Source organism: Aspergillus versicolor (genome assembly GCF_001890125.1).
Source record: "Aspergillus versicolor CBS 583.65 unplaced genomic scaffold ASPVEscaffold_1, whole genome shotgun sequence".
In the NCBI taxonomy this organism is placed as follows: domain Eukaryota; kingdom Fungi; phylum Ascomycota; class Eurotiomycetes; order Eurotiales; family Aspergillaceae; genus Aspergillus; species Aspergillus versicolor.
This window is the reverse complement of record NW_024467524.1, coordinates 1,500,346-1,526,066: the sequence shown is the minus strand read 5'-3', so window position 1 is coordinate 1,526,066 and position 25,721 is coordinate 1,500,346. Positions and strand designations below refer to the sequence as shown.

Here is a 25,721-nt window from a genome sequence, read left to right as displayed (position 1 = left end):
CTGACATCTGCCTCGCCTTGGCCCCTGAGTTTATTAGTCCAGTGATAACTCTCGTCCCCCAATTTCCGGCCCATCATGGCCTTCAAGAACGGACTAAGTGAACGTCTCGATGAGCTCCGATTTCCATCTCCGCGCTCGCCCCCCTCAGAGACTCCTTTTCCTGGTTACTCGTCACTTTCCCCGGGCCATTCAAGTTTCGTTTCAGCGTTTCCACGGCCCACGGGCGAAGTTCGTGCGAATCTCCAACGCCGCTTTACAACGGACGCAAGCAAGCTATCTTCTTGGAACTATGTGAACAATGTCGGGCCCGCTCCTCCTCCTCAGGCGCCCGATGCGCTAGATCTACTCTCATCGGTAAGCTCGGTACCCCAGATCTCTTCTGTGCCCCATACTCCGCCCTGCAGGTTCACATATTTATGTGACCTACCTCACGCTCGTGCTCGGCGCCCACACGTCCCATTGTCAGGACTATTGTCCACAGTTGAATTGCACCCTTTTTTCATCCTATTCACCGCCTCCTATTGTCATCAATTTACTCTTGGTGTTACCCTTCAAACGCCCCTCGTTTTCTCACTTATATCATCATTTTTCCCTCACATACTCATCATTCTCTTATTATTTGCCTTTACAATTTTGAATACCTGACATTTGAATTGTCACTCATTGTTCTGCAGTTTGAAAAGAAACGCCAGCACATTGAATATATGCGAGAACAGAAGCGAAGATTTGAAGAAGACATGAAACTCCTTGACTTGCAACACGAAAGAGAGCAGTTGGAGATGAATCAGCTTGCCAAAGATCTTGCTAAAGCAGGGATCTCTGGACCCGTCAGCGAGCCTACGACCCCCCCGGAGTATCGCGAGAACGGCTTTCCAGGTGCCTTCTCTCGGCCTACTCGCTTTTCAACCTCCAGTGTTACCTCGTCTCCTGGTTTTTTCAACGTTTTCGCGTCTTCAGTTACCAGTCCTCCAAGTCAAATGAATCACGACTCAGCCCAGACCTCAACCAACCGCTTCGCTGTTCATTCAGTTCCCGGATCTCGCAGAAACTCTGAGAAAGAAGACTTTGGAAACGAGCCTACATCGCCATTTCGCCCTGGGCCTTCGTAAGTAACCATCCCGGCTGTTGATTAATTTCCCGATTGTGTTCTTTTTTCTACTTAACTCCATGCCACAATAGCTTGAGCAAGAGTCCAAGTTGCTTCGCTTCATTCACTTGAGGCGTTTGGGTCCATATAATTCTCTCATCAAGATCAATAGCTTGTGTTACTGACTATTGCCCTTACTAGTATTCACCGCTATTCTATGCCCTCGTCCGGCATGGGCTCTCAGATTCGTCCTGGCAACTCCGGGTTTAACAATTCTTCTACCTTGGATACATTCAACGCAGCCAAGTACTTGCTCCACAACGACGACGATCGATCTACTTTGAAGGAAGAAGATCGGATTCCAACTCCAGACATCAAAAGCTATCTCAAGTTGACTGAAACGGACGATAAATTCCCCACCTTATCTCGTAGCAACGGCTCAAGCTTGGTAGGTTACATGGTCTTTCTTACCATGGCTTCTTTATTCCTCCGTCGCTAACCAAACGCTCTCAGCTCTCAGCAAATTCGGACGCCTTGGACCTAGCGAACTCGAAGACTCCAAACCCCGAGTCCTGGAACTCTCACAATCGTCATCGTTCTTCGCACCAAAGCATGCCGCAAAACGCCCTCAACATGTTTCGTCTCGGCCACATTGGCGGTTCGCCCGAAGAATCCCACGTTGCTCAACCCAATGGCTCTAGACATGCTGCAAGGCACTCACTCGAAGCAAACGTGTTGTATGCAGCAGAGGGCAACCACGAGGCTACCACGCCCACCCCAACGAACCGTCCAGCTCCTCTACAGTCCTCATACTCAACTAATGATTTGCCTACTGTTAAGGACGATGGGTTCAACCCCGCAATTACTCCTCCAAAGACTCACGCAGAAAAGCTCCACAAACACAACGCGAGCCTTGGCCGAATCCCACCCAACGCTGTGACCCCTCGTCAGAAGGAGTCGCCAGAACATGAGGAGGTGAAGCCAAGCCAGTCCAGGAACCAGTCAACCATGTTACAACCGAACGCTGCACCATTCGGACCTCAACTAGGTACTACAACGTCCGGTAACGCAGCGGTGCCACAGAATTCCCTAGGCGGTTTCCAACCACCGTTCTATGGCTACGGGGTCCAGGCCTATATGGGGGCGCCTATGCAAGTCAATGGCCAATACAACCCGTCACCTTCATTTGCGGGTGGTTATCCATCCTATGGGAACTACCGCCTTGGGGACAACTCGACTAAGCCCGTGGGATCTCGTAGAAATACTGAAGGAGACTCAGCCCAACTTTCCCGCTTTACAAATTACCCTCTTGAACACTACCGTGGTGAAATATATGGTCTTTGCAAAGACCAGCACGGCTGCCGATATTTGCAGAGGAAGCTTGAGGAGCGCAACGCAGAACATGTCCAAATGATCTTCGACGAAACTCAGTTGCACGTCGTCGAACTTATGACCGGTTTGTCTTCCCTTCGCGTATCCCGTTTCGAATCTTCAGTTTAGTTAATTTCATTGTCAAAAACTAGATCCTTTCGGCAACTATCTATGCCAAAAGCTTCTCGAATACTCCAACGATGAGCAACGCACAGCTCTAATCAACAGCGCCGCACACCAGCTCGTCAAAATTGCGTTGAATCAGCATGGTACCAGAGCCCTTCAAAAAATGATTGAGTTCATCTCCACCCCTGAGCAGACGCAAACAGTCATCCACTCCCTAAAGGATCATGTTGTGGAGCTGGTCCAGGACTTGAACGGTAACCATGTCATCCAAAAGTGCCTCAATCGTCTTTCTGCAGATGACTCTCAATTCATCTATGATGCTGTCGGTGCCAACTGCGTGGTCGTTGGTACCCATCGACACGGCTGCTGCGTCCTTCAGCGTTGTATAGATCATGCATCTGGAGAACAGAGAGCCCGTTTAATCGCTCAAATAACCTCCAACGCGTTTGCGCTCGTTCAAGATCCGTTTGGCAATTATGTTGTACAGTATATCCTTGATTTGTCTGAAGCCCACTTCACAGAGCCTCTTTGCCAGGCGTTCCGTGGAAATATTCCCGCTCTTTCCAAGCAAAAGTTTAGCTCGAACGTGATCGAGAAGTGCCTGCGCACGGCCGAGATGCCGGTACGCCGCCTAATGATTGACGAAATGCTGTCGGGAGTTGAGCTGGAGAAAATGCTACGTGACTCATTCGCAAACTACGTGGTGCAGACCGCCATGGACTTTGCCGACCAAGAAACTCGGACCCGCATTGTTGAATCCGTGCGCCCTATCCTGCCTTCCATCCGCCAGACGCCTCATGGACGCCGCATCGCCGGTAAAATGATGGCAGCTGAGACCTCTGGAAGAAGCAGCGCTGCAACCAGCGGCCAGGTCACACCCAATGAAATGAACTCCGCACAGCTTCCAGGACCTTTGCAGACGCCTCAGAAGTCCTTCATGTACCAACATAACCCATTTCCTGTTTCTGCTGGAGGCGCACAGTTTGGCAACCAGAGCTATGTTCCTGGGTCCGGCACTGGCTCCTCAAACACTCCATCTGGAGCTAGTGAGAACTCCTCTGGTATCTATAGTGCGTCCTCCGTCTCCCAACAGAACGGCAATCTTGGAGCCCAGAATCAGGTGTATGCTTCATACTTCTGATCGGTTGTCAACCGCCCAGGATTGACTAGTTCTTGCCTCTTGAACTGTACTCATACTGATTATGATGCTACGATCTTTCACGACTTAACGGCTACCCTTTGACACGCTGTCAACACGAATGGGTAATGATACCATAGCAAGACCTATATCTTTAATGCAATCCGATTGCATTTTCTGGGCCATTTCTTGACGGATATGATGCAGTGACCAAGTGCCAGCATCAACCCCCCCACCCCGTCTTGTATTTTTCCCCGTCTTTTTCGAACGCTTGGATTCTTTCGTTCACATCTAACGCTGACCATAACGCTTGAATTGTTTTTCGCATCTTTCGTTTTCTGGTCTAGCTTCCTCTGCTAGAGAGGTGTCGTCTTTTGGCACTCGCTCCATGAAAGCGACGTCTAGACATACTGTTCTTTGCCCGGGCTCTGGCCTTGTGATCCCTGCTGCTGTGCGCATGATCCAAGCCCCCAGTCCCTGAATCATCTTTTTCTATGCGTATGGGGATGAACCGCATATCATTCCGATGCCATCTTTCCCGTTTTGAAACCTCAGAACATGCATTAGAATAGATGTATCCATATCTACAGGCAGCCAAAGATGTCTCGTATCTCTTTTTGATCTCTTTTGTCATGTATTTTCTCTCTTTTCCATTTATGTACCATCTAGCCTTAGCGGTAGAATCAAATATGTTGCAACATAATCTGCAGTGCGCCCAATTCACAAATTCTCGTACAAGGAATATACAACCTACTTGTCTACCTTGTAAACTTGGAGAACGACGCCGTCACCGGGCTTATCGTTATCAGCACGTGACCCTATATGTTTACTGGTTCCGCGTGTGGCTCCAATACAAACTCCTGGAAGATCTCTCTAATTTCTTGAAACAGCTTCACATTCTTTAGCGACAGGTTCCGCCAATTGAATGCTAGTTTAAATTGCCTTCAATGTTACCGGTCGAGGTTTCCAGATCTCTAAGCCCGCAATGGCCTTGCCGGGAGGTTCAATCGAGGCAGCTCGCAAGCCTACTTGCAGTAAGAACTCCAAACCTCGTGGTCTCAGCAAGTTTATATTGATCGCATCGTTAATAATCATCTACGTATTTAGCCCAGAGTGTCTAGTCCATCTACTATTGTGGTCCACGGAATATCCGCCACCTGCAAGTCAACAATTGTCAGTAACGTCCTTGCCCGACTCGAAGTCCCGCACGCCATCGTTCGGAGCCCCGAATGTATTACGGGGCGGCATTTATTGACAAAGATACTGTGGGCCATCTTGGAAGCTCTTGGACGGAAAGATGAATGGGAGCGATTTGGAAAAGGAAGATGCGAACACGTCAGTTCCCTTGCGGTTCTGCTGGGAGAATGTCTTGCTTCCAACCCCGGGCAGGCAATCGGGAAGTTCGTTTTGGTTTTGGATGGGATTGACAAACAGCGGGAGGCGCCGTCGACGCTATTACCTGCGCTTGCAAGATTGGGTGAAATTGTAAGTGTTGGATTGGTTTTACGTCCCCCGATGAAGGGTAATTTTCAGTACTGACTTGTGATTGCGAACAGATCCCATCCCTCTCTGTTGTTTTGATTCTCAGCTCTACACCACGCCCATTATTCCTACAGGCATCCGGTGTTCCACATATTAGCTTTCCTCCGTATACCCGCAAGGAGTCGATTGCTATCATTTTGGCTGCTGGTGCACCGGCTGCACTTGACCTACCTGCGGAAACGTCGGCGCAATTGTACCCTCACTTCGTCTCTGCAGTCTACGATTCTTTGGTCGGTCCAACTGCGAGCTCCATTCCTGTATTTAGAAAGATATGCGAAAAGCTGTGGCCTCAGTTCGTTTCTCCAATTACCAATGGTGAAACTCCGCCTGGCGGAAATGAAGAGTGGGATTTCTCTCGGCTTCTCGTGAAAAGTCGTTCCCTCTTCAGACGGCAGGGCGAGGATGCTCTCGTTCACCGCATTGTCACGGAAGACGCGCTACCATCCACTACAAATGGGTCTCTCTTCAAGCCGTCATCGCTACTATCCGCCGTCTCGGCACCTTCGCCTCTCCCTACCTTACCCTACTTCGCTACCCTTGTCTTAACATCTGCATACCTAGCCTCTCACACGCCACAACGGTTGGACACCATCTTCTTCTCGAAATTTTCCTCTTCATCTTTGTCTGCGCGAAACAAACGTGCTCACCACAGACGCCGTCTAAAGGTTCTCTCACAGGCGCAAGCAGCAGAAGACCGAGAAGCCAGCCAAGCGTCAACACCAAGCAGACGAGGCAAAGGCAAGAGGACAAAGACTCGAATCACCAAATCCATCCTCGAAAACGCCTTTGCTACTACCTCTGCAACGACCTCCGCCGCAGGTGGTGGTCCCGGTATTACCGGGCCATCAACCATCTTAACTGCCCGCCCATTCCCTCTCGAACGACTCCTCGCAATCTATCATGCCATTGACCCTAACCCACCCGCCAACCCGCTACGTGTCGCCGCGATTTCTGACGCAATCTACGCCGAGCTCGCCACGCTACGTCGTCTGCGACTAGTCGTACCCGCCGCAGGACGTGCCAGCGGTAGTCGCATGGGTCTGGGTTCAGCAGGTGTTAACAGTGGGAATACTACAGCCGACGTCGGCGAGAAGTGGTGCGTGAATGTTTCCGGCGACTGGATTGGAGAGATGGCCAAGGGCATCGGGGTCGAGGTTGGGGAATGGCTAGCCGGTGGGCTCGATTAATCGGTGTTTTAATAATTCATATTTTTGCTTTTTTTTACGAATTTTCTTGCTTTCCCTTCTTTGTGGAATTTTGGAATAATGTATCCATAGCATATCCGGCGTTAGTTAGAATTTGGAAGAAGAAGACGAAGAACACCCCCAAGGCTTGAATAGCAATGACAATGCCAATATCAAAAACAATAGTAATAGCAATAGCAATAACGTATCTCATAAGCCATCTTTCTCAACCCAACCCAGTTAAACTCTCCCACTGCACTGTCTTCTCAGATACCGATCCCAATTCACCAATTCCATTCATCGACCGTCGCTTCAGAGCAAACCAGCAAACTAGGCGTCTGCGGTCCATGGGACGACGAGTTCCCAGACTCGAAACAAATAGATTTGATCGAATCCCGATACTGGTATCTCGTCAGTGGGGAAACGATCTGTTCCCCTGTACGTAGTGAAAAGAGCTGTACTGTGCGATCGTCGGAGGAGGCTATATCATATATATAGTATTAGCTCTAAACATGCATTAAGTAATACCGAGGCAAACAGAAAAAAAAGGGGCGGGGGTGAGTATAGGGGAAAGAGGGCCAAGGGACGGCAAACCGCTAGCAAGAATCCCCAGCTCAGGACTGAGGTCGAAGTCCGGAATGATTTCCGGCGAGTGGTTTGAGAAGTTGAGATAAGGCCGTGTGGAGGTGTGGTGTTTTGCGTTGGGATTCGGGTTTCGTTGCAGGTTATTGGGTGGGTAGCGGATGTCGTACATTTGAAGCTGGTTTGTTAGAGGAAGGGGCTTATTGCGTAGGCTGAGAGCTTGGTATATAGATGGATGGGTGTTAGGTACTTACAGAGTTTATTCCAGCGACAACCATCCGATATGGGTCGAGTTTGCGGATCTTCGTGACCGCGTGAGGATGCTGGAGTCGCGTTGCACTTCCACCAGAGCGGATATCATGGAGGAAGATGGTGGAGTCTTTGAGGCCGGCTGCGATGACGTCGGGCGACAGCCATTCTACAGCGGTGATCTGGGCATGTGAGGAGTCTGGGCGGCGACGTTTCGGGTTGCCTATGGACATTTCATTTGGGAATGGCTTTTTAGAAAGCGCCCAGTAGCTTCCGAAGCCTTCCAGGGTGTAGAGACCTTCGGAGGTCCCGACTGCGAAGCGTGGCATGTCGCCTGTTGGGGATGGTGAGGAACACCATAAAGATGAGGTGGTGTGGATGCGTATCGGGTGGGAGACTGGTGTAGCCTGGGTGTTAGATGTTCAATGTTATCTCAGGGTAAGGGGGTCGCTAATGTCTCATACAGAATGGTGGCCATCGATAATCTCCGCCTTCGTCGGGATCTGGGAGCATTCGTGGTGCGAGGAAGGAGTCTCCATCTGGACCGCTGTCCATCGTCGCTCTGGTCACATTAGCCATGCTGAGCGGACGGATGGATACACGGGATAGACTAATCCTCACAATAGGTATCCGGTGTGACTTAGAGAAAGTGATGAAAGCTGAGGGTTTGTCACGTTAAAGAGTGTAGGAATGGATGGAAGAATTGTTCAGGCATACCCTATACGGCTCTTTGAAAAGGAGCCGCTCCATAGTTCGATTGTATGTCCATTTTTCCTGATCACAATCAGGGAAACAAACACTGGTGCAGGGCCGTGGTCAGTGTCATGTCCTCGCAAAAGTGCAAGGCTCAACTTACGACACTGACGACTCGCCACCGCGATGTCCGCCTGCGAAGACTGTTAGATTACTTTTCAGAGTATTATAACAGAGGGCACTGAACTTACTAGCAATCAAGATCCCGGACCGCGGATTACGCAGAATATGCTTTATCGTATACTGACCTGGCCAAGGTTCGAACTGATGTAACTGTTTTCGTCGGAACTGGCTCGCGTACGCCAACCCTCGCTGTTCATGCTCAACAGAGCTGGTTGCGGGAAGTGCGCCTATCTCTCTCCGTGCCTGCATGAGGGGATGCTGCAGGCACGCAGCTCTCTTGATCTTTTCTTTCTCATATCTTTGAACCAGACGGGCTTTTCGTGTCCGCTTCTATGAAAGTTTTAGCAGAAACAGGTTTCACGGGGCTATTGATGCTACAACCTCCTGGTCAGCGCGCTTTCGCTTGATGGCATCTTTGGAATATTGGGACCCCGGCGCTGATTTGTGGTTTGCCTGAATTGCAAAATATTTCTTCTTTTCGGGATCTATAAGCGGGTCAGTGATATCCCTAGGTTGAGATCACAATACAGTACCATAATAAAACCCTGGAATTTCTCGGTTCATGATTGTCGAGGCGTAGTGCCACTTCAACCAAGGGAAAAATGAAGATAAAAATAATACCGCGCTTGCATGCGAGAACTGCTGCGGTGTCAGGTCAGGCCAGTGGCTAGGGTTCCAGGCATACGCACCAAATAGACGAGTCTCCGGGCGCCAGGCTACACAACATGTCTGCACCTATGGTGATACAGGCCAAACGAATGGTCCAACAACGCCCATGCCCTGGAGGACAGTTTCTAAATACTCTCAAGCCGTTTCGGAAAGATGAATGCTTGTTCTGTTTGGAAACTCTGCAGATGCTTTTTCTTCCCGTGACGTCGATATCTGATTATGTCAGCTGTTTCTCGGTTATGATTGGTTCAGAACACAAGCAACCGTTTCGGCGTGTTCTCCTACAACAAACCAAACTACAACAAACTCTCCATTAGTTTGGCATTTCCATCAAAAACACTTTTCCGTTTGTTGATTTGGATTATGATGTGCGTTTCTAAGAATATTTTTGACCTCATTTCCTAGTCTAACCAGAAAGCTGTTATATGTGGATCTCACAACACCGGACGGCCGGTCCCAGAAATATATCCTGCTTAGACTAGATGTGGTATGCCTATTGACATACTGATACCTTACTATTTGTCTCGCCTCAGAAACGATACCAAAAGGGACAGAGAGATGGCGGCATCCAATGGCAATTATGAGGGAACAAGATATCAAGATTAGGAAGCTTCGATGGTCGAAACTCCGGTTGCTATGTCCTTCCTCCTTCGTTCTTGACCACCAGCTCTTTCCATAATGGTTCTAGACTTGTTGATGCGCTTTACTCGGCTTATCGATTGATTTGCAAACACTGGCTTCCAGTCTCCTTAAGGTTTTCCCTTAGCCTCAACTGCAGCATTGGTGCCGAGTATATTGCCTACGCCTGCATCTTTAACTTGACAGTCGATGGATGATTCAAGCGTTCCCCCAAGAAATCCTTTTAGGACGCCTCAGCCTGCTATTGTGCGACGCGACTATATAAATACCACGGAAAAGAAGTCCATCCTCATATCTCAGGACAAAGTTCCCCCGATGACCTATGTCGACCCCGATGGCGATGGAGAGGAGAATATTGATGATCTCATCGAGGAACTGGCGTCCCTGGATGGCGAATATACCGTTCGTACCCAAATACGGAAAAGTATGGAGTCTAAGCATAGCCTTGTTGGGCAAGATCCGGAGTTTGACACTGACATTACGACTGGCCTTACGACGACTGACGCCCTGGCCCGCCGTAAAAAATATGGCCCTAACCAGCTGAAAGAGGAGAAGGAGAATCTTTATTTTAAGTTCTTGTCCTTCTTCGTCGGACCAGTTCAATTCGTGATGGAGGTTAGTTGTAGAGATCATTCCACCCAATATGTAGCAATGCCCTCTAGCTAATAGGTGATAGGGTGCCGCAATCCTTGCCCTTGGTCTAAGAGATTGGGTGGACTTTGGCGTGATCTGTGCCCTTCTCCTTCTCAACGCAACTGTCGGCTTTGCTCAGGAATATCAAGCAGGGTCGATCGTGGAGGAGCTGAAAAAGTCGTTGGCTCTCAAGGCTGTCGTGGTCCGTGATGGCAAAATGGCCGAAATTGATGCAGTCGAAGTCGTACCGGGTGATGTACTAAGAATTGATGAGGTAGTCCCCATTCTTTCATTACCATACCAAGACGGCAAAAGCTTACTTTTGCTGGTAGGGTACGATTGTGCCCGCTGATGGCCGCGTCAAAACGAACTACTTATTACAAGTTGATCAATCCTCTGTCACTGGTGAATCATTGGCCGTTAACAAATGCAAGGATGAGGTTTGTTATGCCTCATCGGTGGTTAAGCGCGGCGAAGCTTATATTGTCGTTACGGCTACTGGTGATAACACCTTTATGGGCCAAACAGCCGCGCTGGTCAATTCTGCGTCATCGAGTGCTGGTCATTTCACAGAGGTTTTGAACCATATCGGGGCGACGCTGCTCGTTTTGGTTGTACTCACCTTAATCGTTGTTTGGGTGTCGTCTTTCTACCGTTCGAATAATATTATTACCATTCTTGAATTCACACTGGCCATCACTATTATCGGAGTTCCAGTCGGCCTTCCCGCTGTTGTCACCACAACCATGGCCGTGGGTGCTGCCTATTTGGCTCGGAGGCAGGCGATTGTACAGAGACTTTCCGCCATAGAGTCTCTTGCAGGGGTAGAGATACTTTGTTCCGACAAGACTGGAACACTAACAAAGAACAAGCTCACGCTTTCGGACCCATACACGGTGACTGGTGTGGACCCTAACGACCTTATGTTGACGGCGTGTTTAGCTGCCTCGCGGAAGTTGAAGGGCATGGATGCTATCGATAGAGCCTTCATAAAGGCACTCCCTAATTATCCCCGTGCTAAAGAAGCTCTGACACAGTACAAAATTCGAGAGTTCCATCCATTTGACCCAGTCTCCAAAAAGGTCACCGCGGTAGTGTTATCCCCCAATGGTGAAAGGATAATCTGCGTGAAAGGGGCGCCTTTGTGGGTTCTGAAGACGGTTTCAGAGGATCAGCAGATCCCAGACGGCATCGAAAAGGAGTACACCAATAAGATGAACGAGTTTGCAGAGCGTGGCTTTCGTTCTCTCGGAGTCGCCCGGAAACCTATGAATCGGAAATGGGAAATCCTTGGGATAGTGCCATGCTCTGACCCTCCTCGTGACGATACTGCAACGACTATAAATGAGGCGAAAACACTCGGCTTATCGATCAAAATGCTTACCGGGGATGCCGTTGGCATTGCCCGTGAGACATCGCGTGAACTAGGGCTAGGGACTAATGTTTACAACGCGGAGGGACTTGGCCTTGGGGGTGGCGGTACCATGCCTGGATCTGAAGTTTACGACTTTGTTGAAGCCGCAGACGGGTTTGCAGAAGTGTGGCCTCAACATAAATATAATGTTGTAGACATACTTCAGCAACGTGGATACCTAGTAGCCATGACTGGAGATGGAGTCAATGATGCACCTTCACTCAAGAAGGCTGATACTGGGATCGCCGTGGAAGGTGCCTCGGATGCTGCCCGGTCAGCAGCTGATATCGTTTTCCTTGCCCCAGGCTTATCAGCAATAATTGACGCTCTAAAGACTTCCCGTCAAATATTCCATCGCATGCATGCATATGTGATCTATCGAATTGCACTATCCCTGCACCTCGAGATATTCTTTGGCCTCTGGATTTCGACGATGAACGAGTGCTTGAATCTACAGCTGGTGGTCTTTATTGCAATATTCGCGGACATCGCAACTCTGGCAATAGCTTATGACAATGCTCCGTACTCTCAGTCTCCTGTAAAATGGAATCTTCCAAAACTATGGGGTCTTTCTGTCATACTTGGAATTATCCTCGCTCTAGGAACCTGGATCGCGCTTACGACCATGATGAATGCGGGCGAGCATGCGGGGATCGTACAAAACTTCGGGAAACGCGATGAGGTCCTCTTCCTTGAGATATCCTTAACGGAGAACTGGTTGATCTTTATTACGAGAGCAGATGGACCGTTTTGGTCGTCATTGCCTTCATGGCAGCTCGCAGCGGCCATTTTTGTTGTCGATTTAGTTGCAAGCTTCTTTTGCTACTATGGCTGGTTCGTTGGCGGGCAGACTTCGCCCATCGCTATTGTCCGTATTTGGGTATTCTCGTTCGGCGTATTCTGCGTTATGGGAGGGGTTTATTTTCTGTTACAGCGTTCTCAAACCTTTGACGATATCATGCACGGCAGAATTCCGAGAAGACAAAGGGCTTCTCAGCGCACTCTGGATGACTTTGGTAGGTTTTCTCTTGGCATGCGGTAATTGAATGCGTGCTAAACATGACTAGTAGTTGCTTTGCAACGGGTTTCAGTACAGCACGAGAAAAGCTCGAGGAACCCTGAAGGCGGGGGCGGCTGGGACGAGAACAATGGTCGACCGGCCTCATGAATAAGCGTTTTGTTATCAGCAGTGTTGGGAACAGGCGAATGCGATGTATTGCATATTCTGTATTATTAGGTATCTTGGTCTTCGAGAGCTCCGTGAAAGGCCTGGCGGTAAGACTTAACATCTGGGAGAATGGGCTATTGAAATATCAAATATTCGGATATGAAGCACTAGTCAATAAAAGCGCCGAACACAAGCTCCCTAACTCTGCTTAGGTTTTTCTTACACCCGAAGCAGCACTTGGTTAGCAGTAACTGAGTCTTTACCCCGTATCAGCAGGACAGGCGCGGGATATAGTTGGAAATTAGTCTTGATTATAATAGCCACCGGGCACTCCGAAGTTCTCGCAGTCTCGTAGCCCGATTCTAGATTACATCAGGTAGCCATACAGGTAGAGTAAGTTTATAGGAGGATCGGCCGACACAGATCGGCAGACGAGACATGGGGGCATGGATGTACATGAGAGCAGCACGCTCGGGAGCATGAAAACTGAAAATAAAAGTTGCATACAGAAAGATACAGTAGAAGCGTTAAGAGTAAGCGCAAGGCTAAAGATAGAAATAAGACAAAAAGGGGATAATATAATGAGAGAGTTTAGACTATGTGCATAGGTGGTGATCATTGGAAGGATACTCTTTCAAATAGGGAATGGGTGACATTTAATAATAAGGGATCACGCTTTCGTGAGGTGGTCGATTGCCTAATAAATAGGGATTAGTATCTAAGTCCAACCGACTATCTGGGCGAGATAACATACCATGTCAATATTGTAGTCGAATTTTTCTAGGGCGACTAGGGAAGCTTCTCTGGGGAAGCCCATGCCCGTAAGACGCTGGAGGTTCGGGTCATCCTGTGTCTCATTTTGAAGGGCCCATCCAGGCTGTTTCGACTCAGTGGATGCGCCTGAAGGAGCTCCGTTGATTGTCTCTGCACCTGGAGATTTGATATTGTCCAGAGGGGCGAAGAGCGCTTCCCAGTCGTGGTCCCCTGACTTAGTACCAGGATTCGCTGGGCCAGATGACGAGGGTGCGTGGGCGCTCTGGTCGAAGCTAAAGAAATCAGAGCTCGTATTTCCAGAGGCGCTAGTTTGGGTGGCAGTCCTCTGCTGCTGAGACGCCGCGGAATCAAACGAGAAATCAAAGTCCATGTTGTGTTGTCGGCCCTCAGTTCGTGAGAAATCGTCATCTTCATCGTCGTCGTCTGCCTCCTTCGCTGGTGCGAGATTTAATCCCGAAAAAGCGGCTTCAAAATCAGGGGCCTTGCTTCCGCCTGGAGCTTGTGTAGGGGGAGGCGCCTTGGTGGTATCCTGCTGGGCCTCCCCGCCGACGATAGGGGCACCTGTTGTAGTTTCTACGGAATGAGGAGCATCTGGAGCTGCAGTTGGATCAGACCTGGTAGGGAGTAAACCACCGAACTCCGGAGGCATGTTGCCCGGAGCCTGCTTTTCGGCATCTTCATCATACTTGGGTGGGCTAGGTTGTGATTCTGCCGCAGGTGGAGCCAATGTTGGACTATTGGATGACCCTGGGGTTGGGAATGCAGCAAGTTGCGATGCCTCGATTTTGTCTGACTTCGAAGTTGCATGGCTCTGAGGGAAAACGGGCGTAAAGTTATCGTCAAAACCTAATTGCGTTTCACTGTCCGTGCTGTCGTCATCGTCGTCATCGTCAATCTCGCGGATTGGTGGGAATTCAGACTCAGGTGCACCGTTGGGCTTTGTCGCTTCAGACGCATTAGGACCCTTCAATGCAGCAAAAGCCTCTTCGAAATCATTGTCCTTCTGAGATTTGGATCGCTGATGAGCCGGTCCACCAAACAATTCATCAAAGCTCGGGTCTTTTCCCTCAGCTGGCTTTTCCTCACTTGGTGAGGGTTCTTCGAAAGCACCGGGGATGGGTGGAAACCGTTCCTTCGAATCCTCCGTCTCGTCAAACGGAGATGTAGAAGCAGGACGGGCTTCACTGCCACCAGCCCGGGATGGAGTCCCAACACTGGATGCATCTTGAGGACCGAATCTACTACCCGGAGGAGAAACTTTGGTAGAAGTGGTCTCAGAGAGTGTTCCAGTTAAAGGAAGGGCATTCGGGGTCATCTGACGAGAGAGAGCGGGAGGTGGTGGCTCCGAGCCAAATGCACCAGCGGACGAAGGCGGGGGGGATACTGATGGAGTTGGGACTCCAGAACCAACCGGGGACGCTACTGAGTTCGCTTGTGAGTCTGCACGAAAGGATGTTGGCGGTGGAGGAGTCACAGCTGTGGCCGGGGTGGCGCCAAAGGAAGGACCAAACAGACTGTCAAAGGCACGTTGTTGATCGTTCGAGATCTGGGGCGATGCGACGTTGTTCTCACTCGAACCGGTCATCGTGCGTTTAAAGAAGGGATTGGTATTCTGACTAGTTGTTGACGCAGCAGGGCTTGTCACAGCAGGAGGATTGCTGGGAGGCGACGCAACCTCTTCGGACTCTGCCGGGGTATCCCTGCTTGTATTATCCTTGGGCGAATCATCGATTTCTTCTTGGATCTTATCCCGTTCCCCTTCTACAGTTGCCAGTTGCTTTTTGTTGATTGCGGCAAGCCCCTTCTGCTGGCGAGCCTCGGATCGAGCTTTCTCTAGCGCCGGTTTCAACTGGGCGACTGCTGCATTGGCTTCACGGATCTTCTCCTTTAGACTTGCATTTTCCTGCTGATCAGCTGCAAGAGCAGCAGACACCTGGTTGTACTGGTTTTGAAGATCCTGTCTACTCCCATCAATTAAGGCGTACTCCTGTTGCAGTTTAGTTGTTTCGGCCTTCGAAGTTTTCAGCTTCTCTTCCAAAGCCTTAAAATTCTTCACTTCCTGCTCGTACATTGACCTTGCTTGCGCAAGGCGGGATTCGAAGTCACGCTTTTGCTGGGAAGACTGAGAGAGTTCTTGTTCGGTACCGCTTCGCTTCGTTTGAACATTTTGCATTTCATTTGCGAGGGATCCAATCTGATTAGATAGGTTGGCAAGCTCCGTAGTCTCCTGAGTCAACTTGCTGGATTCCTCAGGGTCATTGTCTCCGAGAAGGTCATCAGACGGTTGAGGCGGCAAACGAGCGGTTGACGGGCCAGAGGAGGCACCAGTCGCCTGCGGTTGCAGACTTTGACCAAATGTTGATGTGGGGACGAAAGGTTTGAATGTTGTTGCGCTGCCGGGTGGGGATGACTGGGGTCCTGGTGAGCCCGGCGCCGCAAAAGGTGAATTTGAGTTGCCCGTCGACTGTGGCATCTGGGCAGGAGCAGGAGCAGGAATAGGGGCCGCAGGTGCAGTTGCGAATGGATCAAGACCGAAGAGATCATCTGCAGCAGTTTGGATTGGAGCAGGGGGTGCAGGAGCTGGAGCAGGGACCGGCACTGCCTGCGCGGAACCTGGTCGGCGCATACTTGGAGGAATCAAAGCGGGTGGCAGATGCTGCGGAATGGGACCCTTGCCCGTATACTGCAGGCGAATCAGATACATAGCAACGGCAAATTCGTCCCTCGTCAATTGGCCATCAGCATCAATATCCGCAAGATCCCAAATTTGGGCGAGGGTCTCCTCAGGTAACTGGGCTTTCGTAAAGAAAGAGACAGCTTGGTCGCCACTAATTACACCGGACTTCGCCGTATCCACGGTGTTGAAATAGTTGTCAAACTGGAGCTTCTCCGCTGGCGAGACAAGCCACTCGCCGCCCGTTGATTGTGCAGAAAGAGGGGAGCCGAATTGCTGCCTATTGATAGGGCTTTGAGTCCGCTGAGGTCCGGTGAACTGCTTGGGAATTGCAGGCACAGGTGGGACATCGAGACCTGGCTTTGGGCCACTGAAGGACGGCCGGCTGGCGCCTCGTCGAGCGGCTGCGTCATATAAGCCGGGAGGCAGGACTTGCGGGATCCCTCTCATGGCGCCGGATTTGAACGAGGTCAACAAGTGCATGGCAATGATAAACTCCGTGGTATCAAGTACTCCGCGTTGCTTGGTGTCCGCCAAATTCCATATCCGGCCAAGGACCTCATTCGGAAGCCTCGCGCGTTCAAATATCTGTTTCGCGGTTTCACCTAATAGAAGAAAATTGTAAGTCGAATAAACACGGGATGGGATATATAAACATTCAATAGGAGAATTCTTACCAGTGATAGTCCCGCTTCTAGCAACATCCGACTTCTCAAACAAGGAAACAAACTTGTTGACATCCTCAGGATTTAGAGGAGGAACTCGAATCGGTGGTCCACCAGCGGCTGGTTGAGGACTGCCTGCGCTCTCTCGTGGAGAAGGTACAGAAGTGTCGACCACAATCCCGTCAAACTTGGGTAATGGGCCAGCTGTGGTTGGTCAACATCATGATGTAGTCAAGTAGACCCCCCCGGAGAGGCACCCAAGGAGCAGCCGTCGACAATTGCAAGGCCACTTACATTGTAAAGCCAATTCATCTGTGGGTGCGCGACCAGCTTGGGCGTGCCCGATCAATCGCAACACGACACCAAACCCGGAGGGGGTCAAGAGACCCCTGTTCTCCTTGTCCGCGATTTGCCATATCTGTCGAGGGCGAAACAAAAGCGCAATTAGATCAACATATCGCATGCGGAGATTGAAACTCCCTGGGGAAGCTGGAATATCGACATACCAATCCGAGGGTTTCCGGGGCGAGCTTGGTCTTCTCGAAGAATGGAACAGCGATCTCGCCCGTGATAACGCCTAGATTTGTCGTGTCGGCAGCTTGAAAGAGTTGATAGAAGACTCGCTTCTCTGCAGGAGTCAAGTTCAAATTCGGTTGGCGCGCTATTAAGAGTGTGAGAATCCGTCAGTTCCGCTGATAATCTGGTCGCTATCAGGCAGCGCCAATCATCTCCTGAGAGCTCAAGAGCTCCCCGCCATTGAATCGAGTTGTAGCTGGAAAAGCTTACCATTGTCAGCCATGATAGCTCATGGAGAGCAGAATCCTCCTAGTAGTCCAGCGTCTTGCGCCTTAAAGTCGGGTTGTCTACAGGGGTTTCGATGACACCACGGGTATAGATGGGTGGACCAAGGCGACAACTGTCTCGGGGTTCGGGAGGCACGGGGAAACGTGGTTGGAAAGAAAAGACAGAAACACTAGTCGATTCAGCGAGGGAAAGCTCACCAAAGGGGGTGGGGTGGTTGTGAAGAAGCTCCCGGCTGGGGGTAGAGAGAGGAAGAGGGATTATAATTAGAACGATGCTCTTGGTTGGCTTTGGAGTGAGCAGGCGCTCTGGGGTGAAGTGACGAAGGTCGAGGGGGGTCTGCCGGCTGCGCTGGCTGGGCGGTCAGTGCTGGGTAACTCCTGGGCCGCCTGCTGCTCGACCTCCTGGCCAAACAAACTCGTAATCATAAGCGTTGCACTATTAACTATTTTTAACTGGTAATTTACTATCATTAATTTCTTCATCTCGCTCAGGCTGACAATCCTTTGGGCCACCTGGAGCCATCCCAGCGATATGCTGCTGGTGTATGCACTATGGCTTCATCTCTACCACTACTGAGCACATTGATGAATATCAGTCAGAAATAAATCAACGAGAGGTAAATTTTCACTGCTGTGGGGATATTAAAAATATATCAGACAGAAAAGCCACAAGTAGCCTGTACTAAGCCAATTTCTCCTATTTTCATGCAGCCAGAGTATCACCTGGGCTAACGCCTGGCTCCCAATAGAATTATTACAGCAGAATTACACTTAGTACTCAGCTTCCTCAACCTCGTCCTCCAGGGATTCGCTGGCAACTTCCTCGTAATCGCGCTCCAGGGCGGCCAAGTCCTCACGAGCCTCAGAGAATTCACCTTCCTCCATACCCTCACCAACGTACCAGTGGACGAAAGCACGCTTGGAGTACATGAGGTCGAACTTGTGGTCGAGAGCGGACCAAGCCTCGGAGATAGCGGTGGTGTTGGACAGCATGCAACTATTCATTATTAGCTTCTGGTTCCTTTTCAGGTTCTCAAGGGAATAGGTGAAAACATACACAGCACGGTTAACCTTGGCAAGGTCTCCGTTGGGGACCTGCTGAGGAGGCTGGTAGCAGATACCGATCTTGAAGCCAGTGGGGCACCAGTCAACGAACTGGATGGTGCGCTTGGTCTTGAGGGTGGCGACGGCAGCGTGAGTGTCCTTGGGGACGACATCACCACGGTACAGCAGGCAGGTGGCCATGTACTTGCCGTTGCGGGGGTCACACTTGACCATCTGGTTGTTAGGCTCGAAGCAAGACATGGTGATGTCCTGGACCGAGTTGGCCTCGTGAGAGGCCTTGTCGGCGGAGATAACAGGAGAGTAAGCAACCAGAGGGAAGTGAATACGGGGGTAGGGGACCAGGTTGGTCTGGAATTCGTTGAGATCAACGTTCAGGGAGCCATCGAAACGCAGGGAAGCGGTGATGGAAGAGACAACCTGGGCGATCAGGCGGTTGAGGTTCTCGTAGCTGGGGCGCTCAATGCCGAGGTTGCGACGGCAGATATCGTAGATAGCCTCGTTGTCAACCATGAAGCTGCAGTCGGAGTGCTCAAGGGTGGTGTGGGTGGTGAGGATAGAGTTGTAGGGCTCGACGACGGAGGTAGCGTTCTGGGGGGCGGGGTAAACACAGAACTCGAGCTTAGACTTCTTGCCGTAGTCGACAGAGAGACGCTCCATCAACAGAGCACCGAAACCGGAACCGGTACCACCACCGAAGGAGTGGAAGACGAGGAAACCCTGGAGACCAGAGCAAGAGTCTGCCATGCGGCGGACCTTGTCCAGGACCTGGTCGATCATCTCCTTACCAACGGTGTAGTGGCCACGGGCGTAGTTGTTTGAGGCATCCTCCTTGCCGGTGATCAAGTTCTCAGGGTGGAAAAGGCTGCGGTAGGTGCCAGTGCGAACCTCATCGACAACGTTGGGCTCGAGATCGGCGTAAATGCTACGGGGAACGTATTTTCCTTGGCCTGGGATACAAAACGCGTGTCAGAAGAACACGATAGTAGATGAAATCGCGTGGTGATTATTGGAAGCGTACCAGTTTCGGAGAAGAAAGTGCTGAAGCCGTGGTCAGGGTCTTCCTGCTTGCGCTCTTCGGTCAAGTATCCATCAGGCTAATCAGTCAGTCAGTTAGCTGCACAGTGCCAAAATGAAAAAAAGGGTAGAGCGAGGCATTGATCGATATCTCGAGCCTCGGTTTTCACGTACCTGAATACCGTGCTCGAGGCAGTAAAGCTAGAGCAAAAAAACAACACCAGTCAGCACACGATGTATTTACTTTTTTTTTTTGATGACCTTGAGGGCCACCATATTTCTTCCTCCTCCGATAACAATAGTTCAAAGGTGTAATTTACCTCCCAGCACGAGTTGGCGATCTGGCAACCGGCCTGGCCGACTGAACAGCAGAGGGAACGTTAGCAGAGCAAACAAGCGAGGGGCACGGGTCACAAAACGCACCGTTCAAACTAATGACTTCTCTCATCTTGTCGAGGTGGGTTGGGGGAAGGTTAGAGGCGAAGGGATATGAAAAGGGTAGAGATTGGAGAACGAGAAGAAGAGCAGAAAACTAGGCCCAGCGGACGATCTGGAGTTCTGGACGGCTGCTTCAGGGGTAAGTTTGGGTAAATAGACGGGAACCACAAAACGAGAGAGAAGAGATACGGGGGGAACAACAGAGGGGGGGAACCGAAAGAAAACGCTGGGAACCGGTGGGAGCGCCGGGGACTCACTATTGGCAACGGCGGGATTTAGCTGCAAAAGCAATTGCCCAAGATTCCGGTCAATCGGACGATTCGATTTGCTGGGGCACGATTTTTTCTGTTGTCTTTTTGTCTCTGCGCTGTCACTTCACCACTTTCGCTGTGCTTGCTGAGGTTGTTGATCCATCCCTTTTGGGTCGCGTTGCCATTCGCCCGCTACGATTGGCCGATGCGGGACCCGCGTTGCTCCTGGCGGTGAGAGATGAGTCAGCACATGTGGTCACGTGCAGCTAACTCTCGGATGCATGGCGGCATGGCATCCATGAGGCCGGAAGCTGTTTATTCCAGCCGTTGGAAGTCTGGCGACCGACGACACATTCTTATTGTCTTGGACACTGCACGGTCTTTCTAGGGCGACTGACCCTAAATGCTCGCCAGCATCAAGCTGAATCTTATGAATCCATTTATTGTTCTGCCATGACGTTGGTCGATAGCTATCTGCTCATAGCTTAGGGAGCTCCATATAGCTCACAACTGCCTATTTTCTCCGAGCTCTGTCTCAATGAGACATTGAGCCAATCGATCCCTTGCACAAAACCCGCAGCAAGCTATGTAACAGCCTTGCAAGATGGTGCTCCTTCTATACATTTACCTCGCATCGCTCCTCTGCGTTGCCAGCGCCAACGTGGAGAAAACCATCTTCATCGCTCCCTCCGCAGTCACCCTCCCCGCCAAGGACCCAGCCTTCGATGACCTAGGCCTCGAGCGCCTCTCTCCTTCAAATGGCATGCTGCGAACACACCTTAATGCCTCGTTCCCAACAGTTTCTGAGAGTCAGGGCACGGACTCATGGTATTTCCTCGAAAACCTCAGCCCAGGACAGCGGTATGAGGTGCGCATTTGCTGGCTGGCTACTGTACGTCCCTTCCTTTCGCAACCGCCCAACCTTTGTTATCTTTTGAGTCTGAACTAATTATTTGGTTCCAGCAACCAACCGCATTCACATTATCCACGTATACCCTCCCCGAAATACTAGAAGATCGGGCCCTCCTTTCCGCTATAAGCCTCTACTCGTCCTCGCAACTTGCAGCGTCCCCACCGCAAGCGGTAACAACGCCTATACGCCGGGGAGACCGTTCCGCTGTTGCGGATTCGGAACCAAGTGCGGACTCAGTGCTATTTCTCCGGATTTCTGCGGCGGCGGATTATTTCTCGCTTGACCAGACACTAATGGAGAAAGTGCCGCCGGTTCTGGCGGATGTTATCCTTGATCCATTTTTAGGAAATGTGTTTCCGAAAAGTCTCGTGCCCACGGCGTGCTGGGTAAGTGTAGTTGCATGTGTGAGTATTATTGTAGCGAGATGGATTTCTAGGGATTTCATGAGAGCGGTAAACTCGACGGACATTCGTAATCCTCAGGATGTTAAGAAGGGTCAGTAGGATGACGACGATTGTCAGAGGACTTCTCGAATCGCCATATAATGAGACTACGAATGCCACAAAGTATTTTCTATAGTATCATGATCTAATAGAACATACGAACGACATTATTATTCCATTTTCAAAACATAAGAACATAGGAACATAAGGCATCTATATAGTCCAAAATCATACATGGTGTATTATATATTCATCACGGCATAGACATTGAGAGGAGGTGGTGCATATGTCATCCAGTTCGGAACAGTAACGACTAACAAATGGGGGAATAGATTAGAGGAGTGACCGCAAATAAACCAAAGGTATCCAAAACCGCTCTATATCAATACCACCTAAGTCAAAAATGGTATAAAGAAACCCACAAAATAAACCAGAGCCAACATGGCACTATACTGAGACCGAGGATCAATCTTCGAAAAAGTGAAGAACGGCTCGGATACCTCTTTGGCCGAGACCATGAGGAGGATACGCGATATAGAGCGGCTCATCCACGGCGCCAAGTTTGGCACGGAACTCGCTCTTCCGGACAAGGTGGAATTGCTTTGCGAGGGCGTCGTACGTATGTTGGAGCATCTTCATCTTTGCGCCATGCATGTTGTGGCCTGGGGTAAGGGTTGTGGTTGCACCGGCGCCGAATGTGAGTTTTTTAGCGCCACTGTGGCCTGCGGTTTGGATAGCATGGGTGATAAGAGACTCGATAACGCCGTTCGGAGAGCCTGGGAAGTCGAAAGTATACTTCACCTGCATCCCGTAGGTAGGCGAGATCAGAACTAGGGCGACAAAAGCACAGATTGTCCCTTCTTTGTCGACCGCATAGAAGTACCAACGGTGCTCATGGTCGCGCCATGGATGGATCTCCGAAAGATGCACTTGCGTGCCCTTGCGGTTCTCCTTCCAATCTTGAATCCGTTTATCGATCGCCTCACGAACGCTATCGGGCACCATTTCGCCCTGGTTCTGAGTTATGATTTTGATCCCCTCGTTCTCGGTGCGTCGAATCTTTCGAGCAAGCTCTCCGTCCATAGCGGCTTGGTTGCGAGAGGGTTCCACCACTTCTTCAGCAATGCAGGACAAGCTGCGCCAGCCGAGTTTCTCTCCGAGGACAGCCTCGACATCCGGAGAGCAAAGAAGCCAGATTGGCTTGTACTTCGTTTCACGGCGTAGCCATTGTAAGAACTGACTAATGATCCGATTATATTGTCTGGCGTCGCACAAAGGGTTACCCGGGATCACAACGTAATTGTTGCTGCTGACTACATAAGAGATTGCAGCACCAGTGGCCATGTCACGCCAGATTTTAAAGCGCTCGTCGCCCCAAGACGTCGAAGTAGCATCGCCATAATTGGCGATCAAATGCTCCATCGGCTGCAGGTCACTTTCGCTCGACGCTATCGCGCCTCTCTTCTCCTTAACCCAAGGCGGGTCGACAGTCGACGACTCTGGGTGTCGCAACTGGAGGGTGGCGGGTTTGGCGGGGAAGCTCTTAGGGTCGCGGTGGAAGAGGGATGCAAGACGGATATTGCCCAACTTCAGAATCAGCATCAGCATCCGCTCCAGACCAATTCCGGCGCCTGCGTGTGGTGGTGCACCCCAGCGGAAACCCTCCATGTATTCCTCCATCGAGTCCGGATTGATACCCACTCGACGCATATTTTCTTCCAGCATGTGAGGGTCGTGAATACGTTGGCCACCAGATACGATTTCTTGACCACGTATGAACATATCAAACGAGTTCGTGTACCGGTGATCATTTGGATCGGGCATGGCATAGAACGGACGAGCATCGATAGGGAACTTATCAAGAACATAGTAGTCAGTCTTGTACTTTTCCTTGACTAGTTCACCGAGACGTATTTCGTCTCGGGTGCCGAGGTCCTGGTCTTCGGGCAGCGGGTTGCCTTCATCATCCCGCCATCCTGAATCGTTGAGCATCTTGATGCCGTCCGCAAATTTAATGATCGGGGTCTCCTCGAGCCAAACAAGGTCTTCGGAGGGAAATTGATGTTTGATGATCTCGATCTCTCGGCGGAAACGCCCATAGATGCCTTCCAGGATTTTCTTGATCACTCCATCTAGCACTTCCAGCATCTCATGGTAGTGCTCTTCAATGGCCATCTCAATATCAAGGCCTGTGTACTCTGTCAGGTGACGATGGGTGTTGGAGTTCTCCGCGCGGAAAACCGCTCCGATCTCATACACACGACCGAAATCTGCTGCAATGGCCATTTGTTTGGCAAGCTGAGGGCTCTGTGCCAGGAAAGCATCGCGCCCAAAATAGCTAACTTCGAAGACGCTAGCACCAGATTCCGTTGCGGATCCTTGTAGCTTCGGTGTGTGGATCTCTATGAAGCTTCGCTCATCCAGAGCGGTGCGGAAGAGGTTGCCAACGGCGGACTGTACTCGGAAAATAGACTGAGAGGTGGGTGTTCGTAGATCAAGCAAACGGTTTGTCAGGCGGGTGCGGTCCGAAATATGGCTGCGACGGCCTTCGACCAGGTCTTCCTCCGGAGTGCGTATCTCTGCCTCATAGATACTAAAGGGAACAGGGTCCTCACGGCGCACGACAAGATGAACCTCATCAATGGAAACTTCAACATCATGAACCGTACACCCCAAGACGGGAACGTCAGGAGCTTGGATGGTGCCGCGGACCCGGACGATCGACCCGGTCCTCAAATGCTCAGCCCATTGGACCATAGCGATGGACTTCACACCAGGTGTCTCGTGAAGGACTCCCTGAAAGGTTGACAGCTGTTGTCGGAAGACCAAGAAAACCAGCTTCGCACTCATTCGGCGGATTATGTGCAATCTAGCTGTAAAAAATACCTGTTGTCCAACCATGTCCGCGGAAATGTTGTCAAAATCGAGGCGCTGTTCTCGTTCTCGGGAACCCGACTGCAGCAGGGGCAAGTCACCATACCGACCTCTCATCTCCGGGGTCTCTTCATGAATCGCTTTGCTGATTTCTTCCTTGTGGCGGCGCTCAGACTCGGATGAACCAATATCCTCACTCATCCGAGAGCGTTGCTCGCTCTTCCTCTGGCGGCGGGCGAGACGCTTCTGCTGGTTCTTGCTCATTGCGCCGGCCGCAGTGGGCAAGGAATCATCCGAGACCTCTTCGGAAGAGGAAGCATAGTCCCGGTCACGAAGGAAACTGCTAAGGATGTTACGGCGAGGGGAGGCGGTCCGGGAGTTGGACGAGCCGGAGCCCTTGGAGCCGGGTAGCGAGGGGAGGGAGGCATCTTCAAGTTTCGGCTTGATTTTGGACAATGCCCGCTTGATGGACATCTTGGCAGCTTGAGGATTATGGGCTGGGGTCAAGCATAGGAGTGCGAGGAGAAGGAGGGTGAGGAAAGAGGCAAAAGAAGAATAAATGAGGGGCTGGCCGGCCGGGTCTGGAATGGGAGGGACTCGATTAGTTAGCGAGTCCAATGGTTCTTGGTCAGCGTCTTGGATACCCAGAGAGGAGGATCAAGAGCTAGACATGAATAGAAGGCCAAGAGCTTATAAAGAAACAAAATGCGATCTCCGCCTTAGGCCGGGACGTTATGGTGGAAAATTCCAGGGCAGGGCGTGATGTCATACAAAGGGAATTGGGAAGAATCCGGGAGCCGCTCCAGTCAATTCAGTTGTAGCATTTCGCCAGGCCGACATCATCATTACTCCCAGCTATTTACTCCCTCCATCCAGGGACGCGCTCTCGTTGCTCCTTGAAATCCTCCATCTCTCATGTAACAATTGGACAATCGCTTGGCGCCCTCGGTCGTATACAAGCCTCAGCCGGGTTGACTTCTCCGCAGAGACCCGTCCAGCCCGCTTGGCTTGCACCACCCTGCGGCCTCATCTTGCCTCCTCATCGCGCATCGCTCTCGTTTCTCCTTCTTTCTCTCCATTATTAAATTCCATTCTCTGTCCGATCTGCCATTTCTGATTTTCAAGGCCG

At 50.7% G+C, this 25,721-nt stretch overlaps 7 protein-coding genes across 7 annotated transcripts; 3 read left to right on the top strand and 4 right to left on the bottom strand.

The window, feature by feature from the left end:
• Positions 1-75: 75 nt before the first annotated feature.
• On the top strand, positions 76-6,451 carry ASPVEDRAFT_48572 (putative RNA-binding protein; the record flags this gene model as incomplete). Its single annotated transcript, XM_040814031.1, has 7 exons — positions 76-354; positions 675-1,105; positions 1,289-1,535; positions 1,601-2,543; positions 2,611-3,706; positions 4,844-5,207; positions 5,279-6,451. The coding sequence occupies 7 exons, from the start codon at positions 76-78 to the stop codon at positions 6,449-6,451; spliced, it is 4,533 nt and encodes a 1,510-aa protein (XP_040662106.1).
• On the bottom strand, positions 6,433-8,973 carry ASPVEDRAFT_67268 (uncharacterized protein). Its single transcript, XM_040815939.1, has 11 exons — positions 8,845-8,973; positions 8,689-8,794; positions 8,537-8,640; positions 8,224-8,485; positions 8,136-8,166; positions 7,997-8,078; positions 7,901-7,938; positions 7,744-7,841; positions 7,285-7,676; positions 7,043-7,208; positions 6,433-6,929 (listed from the first exon to the last, which is right to left on the bottom strand). Exons 2-11 carry the CDS (start codon positions 8,717-8,719, stop codon positions 6,733-6,735), a joined length of 1,401 nt encoding a protein of 466 aa, XP_040662105.1. The 5' UTR covers positions 8,720-8,794; positions 8,845-8,973; the 3' UTR covers positions 6,433-6,732.
• Positions 8,974-9,652: 679 nt separating this feature from the next.
• Positions 9,653-12,678, top strand: ASPVEDRAFT_122900 (plasma-membrane proton-efflux P-type ATPase; the record flags this gene model as incomplete). The annotated part of the gene is made up of 4 exons (XM_040806031.1): positions 9,653-10,078; positions 10,140-10,370; positions 10,429-12,526; positions 12,578-12,678. The coding sequence occupies 4 exons, from the start codon at positions 9,653-9,655 to the stop codon at positions 12,676-12,678; spliced, it is 2,856 nt and encodes a 951-aa protein (XP_040662104.1).
• Positions 12,679-12,949: 271 nt separating this feature from the next.
• On the bottom strand, positions 12,950-17,898 carry ASPVEDRAFT_35723 (EF hand domain protein). Its single transcript, XM_040811061.1, has 6 exons — positions 17,578-17,898; positions 17,298-17,452; positions 17,086-17,209; positions 16,804-16,995; positions 13,433-16,731; positions 12,950-13,375 (listed from the first exon to the last, which is right to left on the bottom strand). The coding sequence occupies exons 1-6, from the start codon at positions 17,588-17,590 to the stop codon at positions 13,349-13,351; spliced, it is 3,810 nt and encodes a 1,269-aa protein (XP_040662103.1). The 5' UTR covers positions 17,591-17,898; the 3' UTR covers positions 12,950-13,348.
• Positions 17,899-17,968: 70 nt separating this feature from the next.
• ASPVEDRAFT_35722 (tubulin alpha chain) lies at positions 17,969-20,435 on the bottom strand. Its single transcript, XM_040811059.1, has 6 exons — positions 20,097-20,435; positions 19,994-20,034; positions 19,848-19,874; positions 19,678-19,753; positions 18,652-19,606; positions 17,969-18,591 (listed from the first exon to the last, which is right to left on the bottom strand). The coding sequence occupies exons 1-6, from the start codon at positions 20,119-20,121 to the stop codon at positions 18,366-18,368; spliced, it is 1,350 nt and encodes a 449-aa protein (XP_040662102.1). The 5' UTR covers positions 20,122-20,435; the 3' UTR covers positions 17,969-18,365.
• A 531-nt stretch (positions 20,436-20,966) lies between these two features.
• On the top strand, positions 20,967-21,778 carry ASPVEDRAFT_48567 (uncharacterized protein; the record flags this gene model as incomplete). Its single annotated transcript, XM_040814030.1, has 2 exons — positions 20,967-21,254; positions 21,326-21,778. The coding sequence occupies 2 exons, from the start codon at positions 20,967-20,969 to the stop codon at positions 21,776-21,778; spliced, it is 741 nt and encodes a 246-aa protein (XP_040662101.1).
• Positions 21,779-22,183: 405 nt separating this feature from the next.
• On the bottom strand, positions 22,184-25,066 carry erdS (aspartyl-tRNA synthetase, cytoplasmic; the record flags this gene model as incomplete). Its single annotated transcript, XM_040805656.1, has 1 exon — positions 22,184-25,066. The coding sequence occupies one exon, from the start codon at positions 25,064-25,066 to the stop codon at positions 22,184-22,186; it is 2,883 nt and encodes a 960-aa protein (XP_040662100.1).
• Between the last annotated feature and the right edge of the window lie 655 nt (positions 25,067-25,721).